Source organism: Ananas comosus, unplaced genomic scaffold (genome assembly GCF_001540865.1).
Source record: "Ananas comosus cultivar F153 unplaced genomic scaffold, ASM154086v1, whole genome shotgun sequence".
NCBI classification, from domain to species: domain Eukaryota; kingdom Viridiplantae; phylum Streptophyta; class Magnoliopsida; order Poales; family Bromeliaceae; genus Ananas; species Ananas comosus.
Window position 1 is genome coordinate 26,017 of NW_017893329.1, and position 13,819 is coordinate 39,835.

General features: G+C 33.5%; 2 protein-coding genes across 7 annotated transcripts; both read right to left on the reverse strand.

Moving 5' to 3' along the window:
• Positions 1 to 3,050: 3,050 nt before the first annotated feature.
• Positions 3,051 to 8,803, reverse strand: LOC109705634 (transcription initiation factor TFIID subunit 15b-like). Of its 6 annotated transcripts, none has more exons than XR_002214810.1 (8): positions 8,567 to 8,803; positions 8,343 to 8,472; positions 7,454 to 8,258; positions 6,653 to 6,803; positions 6,493 to 6,574; positions 4,699 to 4,906; positions 4,525 to 4,576; positions 3,051 to 4,288 (listed from the first exon to the last, which is right to left on the reverse strand). XR_002214810.1 is itself a non-coding variant. In XM_020226383.1 (6 exons), exons 1-6 carry the CDS (start codon positions 8,676 to 8,678, stop codon positions 4,786 to 4,788), a joined length of 1,401 nt encoding a protein of 466 aa, XP_020081972.1. In that variant the 5' UTR covers positions 8,679 to 8,803; the 3' UTR covers positions 3,678 to 4,785. The 6 variants fall into 6 exon arrangements, 1 of the variants encoding a protein (XP_020081972.1); XR_002214808.1 differs by having other exon boundaries at positions 3,234 to 3,984; positions 4,158 to 4,288; positions 4,525 to 4,906; XR_002214809.1 differs by having other exon boundaries at positions 3,234 to 4,576.
• A 1,349-nt stretch (positions 8,804 to 10,152) lies between these two features.
• On the reverse strand, positions 10,153 to 11,017 carry LOC109705625. Its single transcript, XM_020226372.1, has 2 exons — positions 10,557 to 11,017; positions 10,153 to 10,261 (listed from the first exon to the last, which is right to left on the reverse strand). Exons 1-2 carry the CDS (start codon positions 11,014 to 11,016, stop codon positions 10,203 to 10,205), a joined length of 519 nt encoding a protein of 172 aa, XP_020081961.1. The 5' UTR covers position 11,017; the 3' UTR covers positions 10,153 to 10,202.
• Positions 11,018 to 13,819: the final 2,802 nt, after the last annotated feature.

Genomic DNA, 13,819 nt, shown 5'->3' on the forward strand with positions numbered 1-13,819 from the left:
AAAAATGAAAAACGAAAAACACAATATAAAAAATAATTTTGAATATAAAAAGTTCTATTCTTAATTTAAAGATCATTCAATTTCAACATTACTTTGACATGATTTACTTACTAAGAAACAATTATTTTTATTCCTAAGAATTTCATATATTCCTAAATTATATTTAATAGTGCGGATTATTAATTTGAACATCTAAGATGAAAACAAATTATAATACGAAGCTCCGATACAATAAATATATATATTTCATTACAATTAATTAATTATATCGTAAATGAATTTTTTTTACAAATTTTCTCAAGTTATAATAGAAAATGATCTATTCATCCCTCACATGTTAATCCTTATATAATTTATAACCTTTGGTTTAAGTTCTGTTATTTAGGTAGGTTTTCTTATTGAAGCAATATTACAAATAAAGTATCAAAGTAATTAACTATAGAATACAATATTAAACTAATTAAATAGTATTGCAATACAAATCAAAAAGTAAAATAAAGAATTACTAAACTACACCTAAAATGATAAATAAAAGATTTAAAAGTAATTAAAGTAACTATAAAAATTACGGAAAATAAAATAAACAAGATATTAACATAATCGAAGTTAAAATACAAAATATGAATATTTTAACAATAACACAGAGATTCTAAAATCAACCTAACAAACAGTATCTAATTCTTTCAAGCCGTAACTACATAAATAAAATAAAAATAAACTACATGGAATAAAATAAAAATACTAAATTAGTAAAAATGAAAAGACATTGAAATAATAAACTAAACTAGAAAAATCAATAAATAATACATACTATCAAGCATAACAAATGTAACAATATTAAGAGTAGAAGGGATGAAACGGGATTATTAAGATACTTTGGCTGATATTTCGTAATATAGATAATTTTGATCATTGACAAATCTTAATTTACTTGGCATTTTTTACTATATTAATATTTTCTGGAGATTTTTATGTAATTAGAGGTTGAAAAAGAGCACCATGAAATTAATTTTTTTACCTTGGTTTAACAACAAAAATCCCTAAATCTGAGCGTCGAAAGCACCTCAGATTCCAGTCATTGATGGGATGGAAAGAATTCGTCACTGTAATTAGTTCCACATAAAGAACTAAATTAAATATAATATAACAATTTTATATTAAATTGATGTTAAAATAATTAAGAATATATTCTTAAAAAAATGAGAAAAAATGTATTAAATATTTTAATTTTATGTGAAATAACAGTAATAAGGGAAATTTTTCTCAATACAAACTGAGGCCAAGATTGATACCATAGGCCGTAGTCTGAACAGCACTAAAATCAATCTATCTGATCTATTGATGTTCAAGGCAAGCGGTGTAAAGAGTCAAAGTATTATGGCTAAACACTTTTGGGAAAACAAAAAAAAAAAAAAAAAAAAAAAAAAAAAAAAAAAAGCTCTTACACTATTTTAGCTTGTAAACCATCACAATTCAAATAGGACCCAAAAAGTTGTGTGTTAAACTTCGAGATAAAGCATACCGACATAAGACTCTAAATTACAACTTAATTAGCTAAATCAAAAACTATGTAAATTTTTTCTTTAACTAAAGTCACTAAAATAGAAACGTACTAGGCAAATTTGTTCAATTTTTATTATTCTAGTATCTGATATAAGACAAAATTAATTTGTGTAAAATTTTGCATACTAGTAATCCTTTCACATTTTTATACTTATTAAAGACAATAATAAAATATCGCAAATTCTTTTTTTTCTTTTTTTCTTTTTTTCCCCTTACTGTGTAAGTGCTATAAGGCCACGTTGCCTACTTTGATTCACCAGTTAAGATGAGGTAAAGCAAATGCGTTTACGCGTATCTCACTCATAATTTTTGTCAATTGGTGAAAAGAAATGCTGATGCTACAATCACTTCACCCATTCCCGAGAGGAAAATAATTTTTACATTTATATAAAAATAATGTTTGGAACATATTGAGCCATTCACCTTCTACATGTAATATCGATAAAGAAAACACATGAAAACCAATTTTAAGTGACATATTAAAACAGGAAGATTGTTCATACATTCTCTCTGTGTTGCTATTGTTACAATCGATTTTATTACCCCTCGTACCTGACCACATTAGGTAATTAATATCAGTAAAACAACAGCCACAATCTACTGGTTTTGCAGATCGGAGTATTAAAGAATATTTAAGTTTATCACTAGGAAACAATAACTAGCAATTCTTTTTAAAGTTCATATCGAGGAGAAACTACTACCAGTAATCCACTATTCATGACAAGAAAAAAATATGGAGGCCAAAATAGTCGTAATGGCACTATATAAAATATAGTAACTAAAGATTACTATATAAACACACAATCCCAACTTGTAAAATAACATTACATTTTATTAAAGAACCACGTCAAAAACCAGGAAGCGTGGAGATCAGAGTCGATAAGAACTAAACCCAGACCACGACCGAAACAGACTGAAGCGTAGGGCTTAAACGGGAATCCGATCAAGACAGCTAAGGCCTCAAGAAGGGCAAAAAATCAAAGGGAAAATATACGGAGACATTTTTGATGCTCCAACGTAAAAAGGCATTAGCACCTTCAGTGATGAAACTCGATTTATGCTATTTTGAGTAAAAAATATTCGAAGTCATAGAAGCTAGACAATAAATATATAAATTTCCAAATCTTTACATACATTTTTACACTCACCAACACACAAATAATGACTAGCATTAGTACAAATAAGAAAGTACAGGCTACAGAAATTGAAAAAAAACACGTACATACATTTCCTAAATTATAGGCAACTTCGAATCGTTGATCAATTCTTCCAAAATTTAAATTTTACTATCCGTCATTTCAATTAATTTTACTAAATTTTAAATTTATTACTTTAATAAATTTATAATTACAAATTATTATATAAAATACACTAAAATTGTAAAAATAAACAACATTCCATTGACGGCCCAAATCAAGCAAATTGAAAATTTTGATTGTAAAATCAAAATTAAAAAAATTTAATAGTCATTTTAAAATAATATATAGTTCAGATAAATTTTGTATGTTTTTACTTTAAAAATAAATATATCACAGAGGTGGAGGTCCCCCAGTGAGTAAATATGCTTGCTGAAAGAGCAGCTCTCACCAGAAATGAGAACAAGCAGACAATATGTTGCCTCCACAGCAACATAACTCCAATTTACTATGCTAAGTATATGGTTCTAAGAATTCAAAAATAATTTAAGTTGCAATTACCTTTGGTGCTCAATCACACGACAAAAATCGAAAATAAGGTAAGACATTCCATATGCAACCACCACGTCGAATACTCCCAACATAATCTCTCCCCACACTTCCATTGCGGTTCAATGCAGTCAGCCACATCGGAAGACCTTGCTGGGGATGCATCTTCAAATCCGACCGCTTTTCTCAAAGCACATTAAAACTGAGCTCTATGGCTCTATGAAATGACAGTAAAAATTTCCATTGAAAAACCAGCGGGTTCCATTGAAGAACCGGCAAGATGCTTCACAGGTTACCACTCTTACTTCATAGCATCAGAGAAGCAAAGATCTAACATAGTCCCGAGTTTTCGTTGGACGTTAAAAAAGTTTATAACGGTTTGCAGCACTTTTCAATTTCAATTAAGCTCTGAAGCAAGCAAAGCAGTCAGGCGCATAAATTAAGTTCTTCCATGTTGCTACGAGAAAAATTTTCAACTTAATCATTAGACAGGCGCACAAGCTACCGGCAAGAACACATACTAATGTGCTTAGATATCCCACTGCACCTCTAATGAAGGATGCGGAAGAGGAAGCGACACAAGCATCATCAGGACATTAGATGACTGCTACCAGATTAATACCTTTTCTGCAAGTCCTAATGGATCTAGTAGACATCTCCGACAATCTGCTCCAATCCATAGACATTGGGATATAGCGTTGTCATGATTGTGTACAATGCTCAACTTGGAGGAAAGCTAGGAATAGTTGATACAACATAAAGCTATTAGCACTAACCCGAATGCGTCTGCAGCTAGGTGAACTTTTTAGGTACGTGAATTGAAGGACTACCAAAAAGTTATGAAGACCAAACGTTTGGTTGACCAAGGAAAAAGAGATTAGATAAAGAAGAGGGGGGAGAGAGACCCACCTGAATATGTAGGTGCTCCGAAATTTTCAGTCCTCGAAGGAAGCATCTCCATTCAAGAAGGATGATTTAGGTTTTGATAATTAGGTAAGTCCGCTTGTGGCGCCTACGTCTTCTTTTTGAGCCAGATAAGGCTTCAAGATATTAAAAGTCCATTGAATGGAATATCATGGAGGCATGGATTAACATAAACACACAATCAAAGAAAAACAGTAAGCAACACTTGATAAATAAAAATAAACAAAAGCACAAAATCGTGATTAAAGCAAGACTATGTATTCATGCAGAAGAGTTAAAAAATACCACCTAAACAGATTAATGGTGACAGGGAAACTAATGATTGTAAATATCAAAATAGAGTAGCACTCACCTGAAAATCTCAAACCTACCAGCAAATTTTCGCAGATTATATCCACTTGCCTCTAGAAAAAAACATTCACACAACTTTTAATTAATTTATGGTCAAATAGAAAACTGCCGCCCATCCAGATTTTCTTCAGATAATAAGATAGAAAAAGCCTAAGGGAGAATAAAGTCCACCTACCTTAGGCTCCTTTGTATGAGTGAATAGGTAATAGAAACAGTTTCTCACAGATCACATTCTCAGTACATTTTTAACTGATTCTCTTCTTCAGTATGGTCGAGAGCGGAAACCACCGCCGCGGTTCCTGTCAGGCCCCGCACCTCCACCATCACGGAAATTGTCCCTGCGCCTGTCACCACCACCACCATACCCACCACCTCTGCCACCCCTGCTCCATAAGATACATTAAAAGAATATAATGAAAATTAGAATGAAAATATGCAAGGAGCAAATATCTTCAACCATTTGTTATGAATAAGAACCGCTATCTCAAAATGTAGCAAACCAACTAACACTTTTGACAACAAAATGCAAAAAAAGAGGAAGGGAAAATACGTTCTACATTGGCAAAGTCATCAATAGCCCGCAGATAGTATCAAAAGGCATTAGCATCAATGCAAATACCAAACCAATACAAATACCAAACAATTAAAAGTAGATCATCATCTTGGTTCTTTCCCAGTCTAAAACAATCTGTTTATCTGCATATGTCGACAAGAAGAGCTAATACAGTACTTGCAACGACAAATGGGAACAAAGGGAGTACAACTTATTTCTACAAATTATTATAGAATATCAAAAAAATTTCAAAAGCTCCAAAAATAATCTCATAGCTTCAATCACAAAAGAAACAGTATCAATCATGGAAAGAAAATTACATTACAACATTTTCTTTTAGCCTCTTACTTAAACAATTATACCAAACGCACTTCTTTAATTTCTCTATTCTAAATTTCTAGTATTATCGATCTAGAACAATTTTACCTTTCAGTGTAGTTCACCGCAAACAAATTACATTATTTTCCTTCATAGTTCATTAGGTTCCCTTGTAAATAGTTTATTCCAAATTGTCATCCAAATACAATTTCCTGAACAAGTTCACTATCTAGAAGGCTACAAGAATCATACAAATGCATCTGCTTAACCACTACATTGGGAAGATACAGAAACCCTAAGTAAAACATGGCCAACGACCTAAAAGTATTAGTTATGCAAGAATATTTTAATAAATCCAGATGATGAAAATATTTCCATTTCTCTAGAAATCGCAGGAAACAATTAAACACCAAAAAAAATGGTTTATTCAGATATCCAAACAATGAAAAAACTAGTGATCAAGATATTCACCCTAAATATTTATAGTTCTCAACGAAGAACTCATGTAAAATTCTATCTTACTTGTCCACCCTTTTCATTCTTCTTCCACCGATTTGGAGACCTGAAGAAGAGGGAACTTACCTAGTATGCTGCAGTTTATGACATCTAGTACCTCCAATTGAATCATATCAAACGAACAACAAAAAACTACAGTTGAAAATTGCAGAATTATAACATCTAGTACCTCAAAACAAATAATAAGAAAACAGAAAGAAAATACAAGCAACTTGTCAACAGCTAAACAGACATTCTATAAGCACCCAAGTATTTGTACATATAGGTAAATATGGCGAACCAAAACTAACAGCATATGAGATGCAAAACCAACCAGGACCAAATGTAAAGATCTCTCAAAAGTAAAACAGCCATTATAATCTTTACGTTTGGTATTATAAATGTACTACAAGACAACAGCTTTAAAATCCACTATGAGGAAACAGCTAATACTTCTTTAGAGATATAAATAGTCCTAGTTACAAATCTCACATTCATTAAAATCAGAGACTCAAAGCACAAATGAAACATCAAAAAAGATACCAGCTTCGCCTGTGTCATGTAGAACAAAATAACAAACAAAATGAGCAGAAGAGATTTTACCCATGGCCATATGCAGGTGGAGCTTTAGGTGCTGTTTTTTCAGCCATGGCAACGCTTATCTTGTAGCCTCTCATATCATAATCTGTGAAAAAACAGTTGTATATATCAAATAAATTTAGAATAAACAAATAATAAATAGCAAATAGAAGGCAGCTCTCACTGTTATAAAATCCACCAGCTGAATGCGCAGCAGAGGGATCTTCATAAGAAAGAACAGCATCACCTTTATTTTTTCCCAGGTCATCAGTATATATTTTAATATTCCAAGGCCACTGATCCTTGTAGCCACGTTTCTGCTTAATCCTTCCAACCTTTAAAAAAAAAGGTCTAGAACAGTTAAATTCAGCAAAGGGGAAAATATTAAGCAATTAAAAAACGGATACAAATTTCAGCACTACTAATAAGCACACACATAGCACTACAAGTATTTAAGGTAATCAGTTACCACAGTACCAACATAATTAATAGCCGCCGCCGCCAACACCATCACCACCACCATAAATTTCAATATGGTTTTGATACAAGAACCATGTTTATTCTCATAAGAGAGAACAACTTCTGACAAGATAAACCACACTTTTACAGAAGAATTATGTACAAGCGGATGAAGAGCTCCATGTAATTATAGCAAATCAGTGATGACCTCCCGACCTACTACTTTTAGCAATAACAACACAATGACGCATTTCCTACAACTCATACTATTGTCAAACATAATGTCAGAATAGTATGCAATTCACATATTTCATAAAAGGCTAAATGCGCATACACACATACACATACATATATGTACGTATGTACACATAGAGAATTTATGAACTAAATAAAGGACAAATAAGAACTAATTAATACATACATACATATACATATGTATGTATGTATATATATAGAATTTATGAACTAAATAAAGGACAAATAAGAACTGATACTTTTTTTTAATTAAAATGAGAAGTTTCAATACCTGTCCAATCCCACCAAAAAGCTCCTGCAGTTCCTCAGCAGTAACATCAGGGGGCAAATTCGATATGTAAATCCTAGAATTATCACATGTATCCCCACAATTATCATCACATTGTTTAATCTTTCCAGAGGCCTCAACAGGAGCACCACCACCATAGCCTCCACCTCCCTGATAAGGAGGCGCACCACTACCATCACGAACAGGGACTGGCCGACCACCATAGCCGCCATCGTAGCCAACCGGTGCACCTCTGGACCCTAAAGGAGCATCACCGCCATAGGGGTTTGGTGGTGGAGCACCATAACTAGGTGGATAGGAACTCGGACCACCGAAACTTGGGTTAGGTGGCGGAACAGGGTCAACACCATATGAGTTATTCCCACCATAAGAATTCGGAGGAGATGAATAGTTCCCAACAGAACCCCCATACGAAGGAGGAGGAACCTGGGCATAGCCAGTTTCTTCTCTGCCTGGGTTGGGATAACCACCCTCTTCTCTACCCGGGGTATTACCATAACTCCCTCTTCCGCCATACCCACCGTTACGGCCACCGCGGCTTCCATCATAGCCGCGAGATCCACCACCGGACCCAAAATTACCGCCGCCTCCACGATTATAATCATCACCGCCACCAGAACCATAATCTCCGCCACCACGATTATACCGTCCTCCACCTCCACCACCTCCCCTGTTAAACCCACCGCCACCGCCTCCTCCCCCACGGTTCGAACCACCACCGCCGTTAGGGCACGGAGCACCACATTTATTGCATTCGACTCTTCTTGCAAAGTTCAAGTTCCCGCAGCTTACCCAAGAAACAAGTTTTATCAGACAAGAAGCACAACAAAAGAAACCCTAGATCAGGAAATCACAAGTACACAGTAAATACCTCGAATTAGGGCAAACCCAATCCCCTTCCCGGCCACTTCCGGGACCGCGTCCGCCGCCTCGCCCACCTCCGCCTCCGCCTCCGCGACCCCCACGGTCGCCGCCATGGTAGCCACCGCCACCGCCGCCGCCTACACAGATCAAAGAAATAGGTACAAAATCCAGGCGAAAAAACACTAGATCCGAGAACTAGGCTAAGCAAAAGGGAGAACGGCCCCTTCGTACCTCGCTGTCCATATCCGCCACCGCCACCGTATCCTCCGCCGCCGCCGCCGCCGCCGCCGCGCATCGGGGGACCGGAGTCGCCCGCGCCGCCGGAACCGTAAGCTCCCGACATGGAACTAGGGTTTCGCTTCCCTCTTTCACTAGAGAGAGAGAGAGAAAGAGAGAGAGAGAGAGAGAGAGAAGAGTCGTTGAATTAGGGCAAATCCAAATTGCACCGCCGAGAGAGAGGGTCGGTTCTTCGCCAGCATTTAAATAGTCGTGCGAACGTTGATACGAAGGGGAGGTTGCGAAGATCGCTAATCGGACGGCTGTGATGGCGCTGCCGCTACAGCTTTTATTTACAAGTGTCAACGCGTCCAACACGATCGAGCTAAAGCTCAAGCTTGGCTCAAAGTTAGGCTCGTTTTGTGATCGAACCGAGCTCGAATTATTATTATTGTTATTATTATTATCCTATTTAATTTTGAGTCGTACTGGGAAAATAGAATATTAGCAAAATTACATTATTAAAATTTCTATTTATTTATGTGACCATTGATCAAATACATAAAATTAACCACTTAAATTGCATGATAAAATAGTAAAACTGTATGACGCCCCTCCATGTTGAAGTGGACTCCTAATATTTTTCCTTTTATAATTGGTATTTCTTTTTTTTAAAAAATGTTTTAATAAATTAAGAATTTCATATGAGAAATTAACAATGAACATATGCGGTATAAGGGATATAAGCAATGCAGCCATAACCGAAAAAATATTAAAGCTTTTTTTTTTGGAAAAATAAAAAAGCAAGCTGAAAATTCCAAACAACAAAAGCTGAAAATTCCGAACTGTCACGAGATGAGCTTGTTTGCATGCTTTTTTCTGGGACCTTTTTATAGTAACCGTATAAAAATTTTTAATTAAATTTTTTTAAAATTTTATTTGACTAATTAATTCTTTTTTATAGATTTAATGTTATAATAAATAAGAATAAAAAATACGATGAATAATTCACCATTTTTAGATTACTGTCTAGTTTTTAAATGAAATCTTGGAACTCAAGCTCCCAAACGCCACTACTAAAAGCTGTAGACGAGCTTGTAATGGTAGAAACTTCGATATTAATGGAGTTAGCCAAAGAAGTGTTAATAGCATATTGGTAATAAGAAGCATATATAATCTGAGCTTTCCACACAACCAAAAAGTCCCAAAATTCATGTTGATATACTAGACTCTTATATTCTAATTTACAATTTACTATAAGAGAAGTTGTTCGAAAGGTCAGGAGTTTTATCTAGACATCTTCAAATAGATTAGAAGATGAGGGTTCCATAGTGCAGCTACAGGTAACTTCAGAAAAAATAGAGAGGAAAAAATAAAAATAAAAACTCGTCTCATAATTATCCTCTCCAAAATCAGATAATTAATTAACAATGAAATAAATCCACATATATATATATATATGGTCAACAAGGCTCAAACCAATTCGACCATAGTAAAAATATATACACACACAGTGCAGGAGCTTTTTAGCTAAAAAGTGGAGGTCACATGCACCTAAAGTTACTAATTAAAAAAGAGAAAAAGAAAAAAAACATAGAGTACATTATTTAATTTCCAGATGAAATCATACAAAAACATAAGCCTAGTCTCCTTAGTCCTCAACGATGGAAATGAGAAGAGAAGCCTCATCTGCTCCTGGGGCTTGTTCATCTGTTTAATTTACAGAGGAATCAACATTAAATCAGTGTAAGCATTTTATAGCTAGAGTTATCAACCTCAGAAATTCGATGATGAATTTTCACACAAATGTTAGACTACTGCAATGTAGAGTTTTACTGCACCAAAAAGCTAAAATTAAATTATCTTTTAAGTAAAGGAAAAGAAAAAAAGAAAACTGTGTAACTGCAAGTAAGATTCATTAAATATGATCTGTGCTGGGCACATTATTAGATGTGTTAATATAATAATGTATAAGTAGAAGATCATGAGGGTGAAAGAAAGAGACCTGAAATAGGAAGAGAAGCAGGTAAAGTAGAGAGGAGGTGATTAATAACTCCACCACTAGAGGATTCCTCTCCTCCTTTTTTATTTTTACCCCTTGGGGATATAGCTATTGTTGCATCCAATTTGGAGACTATATGATCTATTAATCCATCACCACCACCATTATTGGGTTCCTCATCCTCTTTTTGGTGGGTCTCTTCCATGCTCTCTTTAACCTCTTCTTTTTTCTCCTCCAAACAATGCGGAGAGAGGCTTGGAATGTTGATACTTAAGTTGGAGATTATGTGATCTATGATCCCCTCTTCTTTTCCTCTTGTTGCTGTGTCCACACCCTCCTCTCTCTCTCCACCTGGGGATTTCTCTCTCTTCTTTCCTTCCTCCTCTTCTTCTTCTTCTTCTTCTTCTGGATTTAGATTTGTTAGAGAGGTCAACCTCTCTCTCTCATCAACCACATCTTCCATGGTTTCTTCCGTTCTTCTTCTCTCTCTCTCTCTCTCTCTCTAGACTCTATAAGCTATATATATATATATATATGGGAAAATTTCCTCTATACCCTTCTAAAAGCATCTAATTTCATAAGTACCCCTTTAAAAACTGAAATATCATATATACCCCCTCAAATTTAACAAACTTTCAAAAATACCCCTGCCATCAAATCTCCATCCATATGAAAATTAATAATATTTATATTCCAACTTTACCCCTCTTAATTATTCATTGGTCAATTAATAATTCTATTTCATAAATACCTTCTTTTATATTTCAAAATTAATTAAATTCTATCTAGACTAAAAATTTAGTAAAATTCAATTGATTTTAGTTTAAAAAATTATTCATTTTAATTAAATAAATATTTCTATTTGGAATAAATTATAGTTAAATTAAATTTCATTTTGCTTTAATGTCAAAATGAGAAGATAATTTATTTTAGTTATATCTACTTTTTTTACTACATCAATTGTAAAGTAATAAATTTTTTTATTTGACTACTTAATATAGAGAAAATTTGTTATTATGAATACATTACAACTAAGAGCATTAGTATAAAATCCGACCTCAAATAAAAAAAATAGTTATATTATGAAAGGACAAACTAAATTCTTGTAATCAACGGATTTTACATAAACCAATAATTGTTTTGAATAATAGCATTAGTATAAAATTCGACCTCAAATAAAAAAAATAGTTATATTATGAAAGGACAAACTAAATTCTTCTAATCAACGGACTTTACATAAACCAATAATTGTTTTGAATAATAAATTGAAAAAAATTTAGATAATGATAATTTTTCACAAATTAAGATAATTATTCCATTAAATTTAATACCTTTGACCAATATTCAGTTGAAACTAACATAAATTCATTTAATAGTTAATTGTTATTAGCTAATTAACCTATTAATTGAATTTTTTTTATTTAACTGATTACAATATTTGAAATCTGAATGGATAAAAAAAAATTAAAAAAAATGGACCACATACATTTATATGCCCTCACCAGTTTAGGGGCAAAATGGACAATTTTATTCTTAACCTTCATTATATCATGGTATAACTAAGATTAAAATGAGTTGAGGGTATTCTTGAAACAAAGTAAATATTTGTAGGGGTAATGTAGGGGTAAGATTAAAATGACTTTGATTTTCGTTTCAACAATTACGATGATATGAATTGCACCTGCAAATTAAAATTAATTGGCCAACAAGTTGGTTATCATTATTTCAATATAATCGGCCTCTCTGATTTGCTAAATACTATTTACTTGAGAGCTTAATTAATTCCCTCCTCTGGCCGTACATCTTATATGTAATATTGAATATGTCAAATGTAGAGACTAATTAGAACTCACAGTCCAATTAGATTCTTAATTAAACTCTATTTATGTTTTAATAAAACTAAATCTCATCTTATCCTAATTAAAGTAGAATTTGACTTTAATTTTAAATAAGTTNCCGTTGCCACCCATTTGTTTTCGATGATGGGACCTCCAAATCGACGATCGGCACCATTGAACATGATCTATACCACTTAAAGCATTTAGAAATCAAATTTTAAATCTTTTCAACATCATTTGCCTAATGATCAAAAGGTTTCAAATTTATAATTTTAATGGTTGGTATGACGCGTTTTCTCGTTTAACGGCGTAAAGATATTCAAATCAATTGAATTTTTGTTAGAAAATTCTTTAAGCTATTTAAAACAAGATCTATACTCTTAATCTTGATTATAAGACTCCTATCATTATTTTTTAAAGAATATTCATTTTCAGCCGTTTATTTTTGTGTCCATTCGATGAATAAGAGAATAATATTGAAAATGTATAAAATTTAATTTCTAAACATTTCAAATGGTAAAGATCATATTCAACGGTGTCGATCGTCGATTTGGAGGCTCCATCATCGAAAACAAATGGGTGGCAACGGAGCTCGTTTGCTATTGATAGTATTCTAGCTCAACTCTATATATATAGAGAGAGAGAGAGCAGGGTTACTGTGCTCCTAGCACAGTAATTCTTATACTTCTAACTTTCTGACCATCCATCAAAGGAAGTGTTCAGGTAAAATTAGATAGGCACCCAAATGATATTCAAAATTTAAAATTTAATTATTATTTTATATTTTAATTAAATTTAATATTTAAAAAATAACACAACAGGAATAATATAATTTTTTATATTAAAAGAAAAAAAAATGCACTAAGTATAGATCAATTTGAAATAGGGTCAAACGGTGTTAATTTTTAATTTTTTATTTAAATCATTACTTTAGTTAAATTTTAAAAATGCATGAGATTCAATAGCATTCCTTTTTTTTGGGTCAATTTTTAGCCCCCGTTTAGTTTGGGGTTAAGAAAAAGTAGCTATTTCAGGGATAGGATTAAGTTCAGGGTTAAAATGGTGTTAAAATTTTTTTGTGTTTGGTTGGAGGTTGGAGTTAGTATAGGATAATGAAAAAAAGTGTTTGGTTGGAGTAGGTGGGATAAAAAGATAATGATTGATAAAGAAGAAAAAGGTGAGAGCTCGGGATGCGTGCGGGGTTAAAGTTGGGAGGGGAAGTGGGGTTAATGATTGATAAAGAAGAAAAAGATGAGGGCTCGGAATACGTGCGGGGTTAAAGTTGGGAGAGGGAGTGGGGTTAGTAAACCCCACTAACCCGGTTTGGGGTGGGGTTTACTAACCCTACCCGAAAAGAGTGGTGTTTGGGTATAAATTGGGGATTAAGGGGTTATTCCACCCCTTAACCCCCAACCAAACGGTGGCTTA

What these genes read in the sequence shown, in the direction of transcription:
- LOC109705634 (XM_020226383.1), bottom strand. Translation starts at nt 8,678, where the DNA reads ATGTCGGGAGCTTACGGTTCCGGCGGCGCGGGCGACTCCGGTCCCCCG. An exon ending in TGGCGGATATGGACAGCGAG is followed by an intron (nt 8,473 to 8,566) that starts GTACGAAGGGGC and finishes TGATCTGTGTAG; the next exon opens with GCGGCGGCGGTGGCGGTGGC. An exon ending in TGGGTTTGCCCTAATTCGAG is followed by an intron (nt 8,259 to 8,342) that starts GTATTTACTGTG and finishes TTCTTGGGTAAG; the next exon opens with CTGCGGGAACTTGAACTTTG.
- LOC109705625 (XM_020226372.1), bottom strand. Translation starts at nt 11,016, where the DNA reads ATGGAAGATGTGGTTGATGAGAGAGAGAGGTTGACCTCTCTAACAAAT. An exon ending in TGCTTCTCTTCCTATTTCAG is followed by an intron (nt 10,262 to 10,556) that starts GTCTCTTTCTTT and finishes TAAATTAAACAG; the next exon opens with ATGAACAAGCCCCAGGAGCA.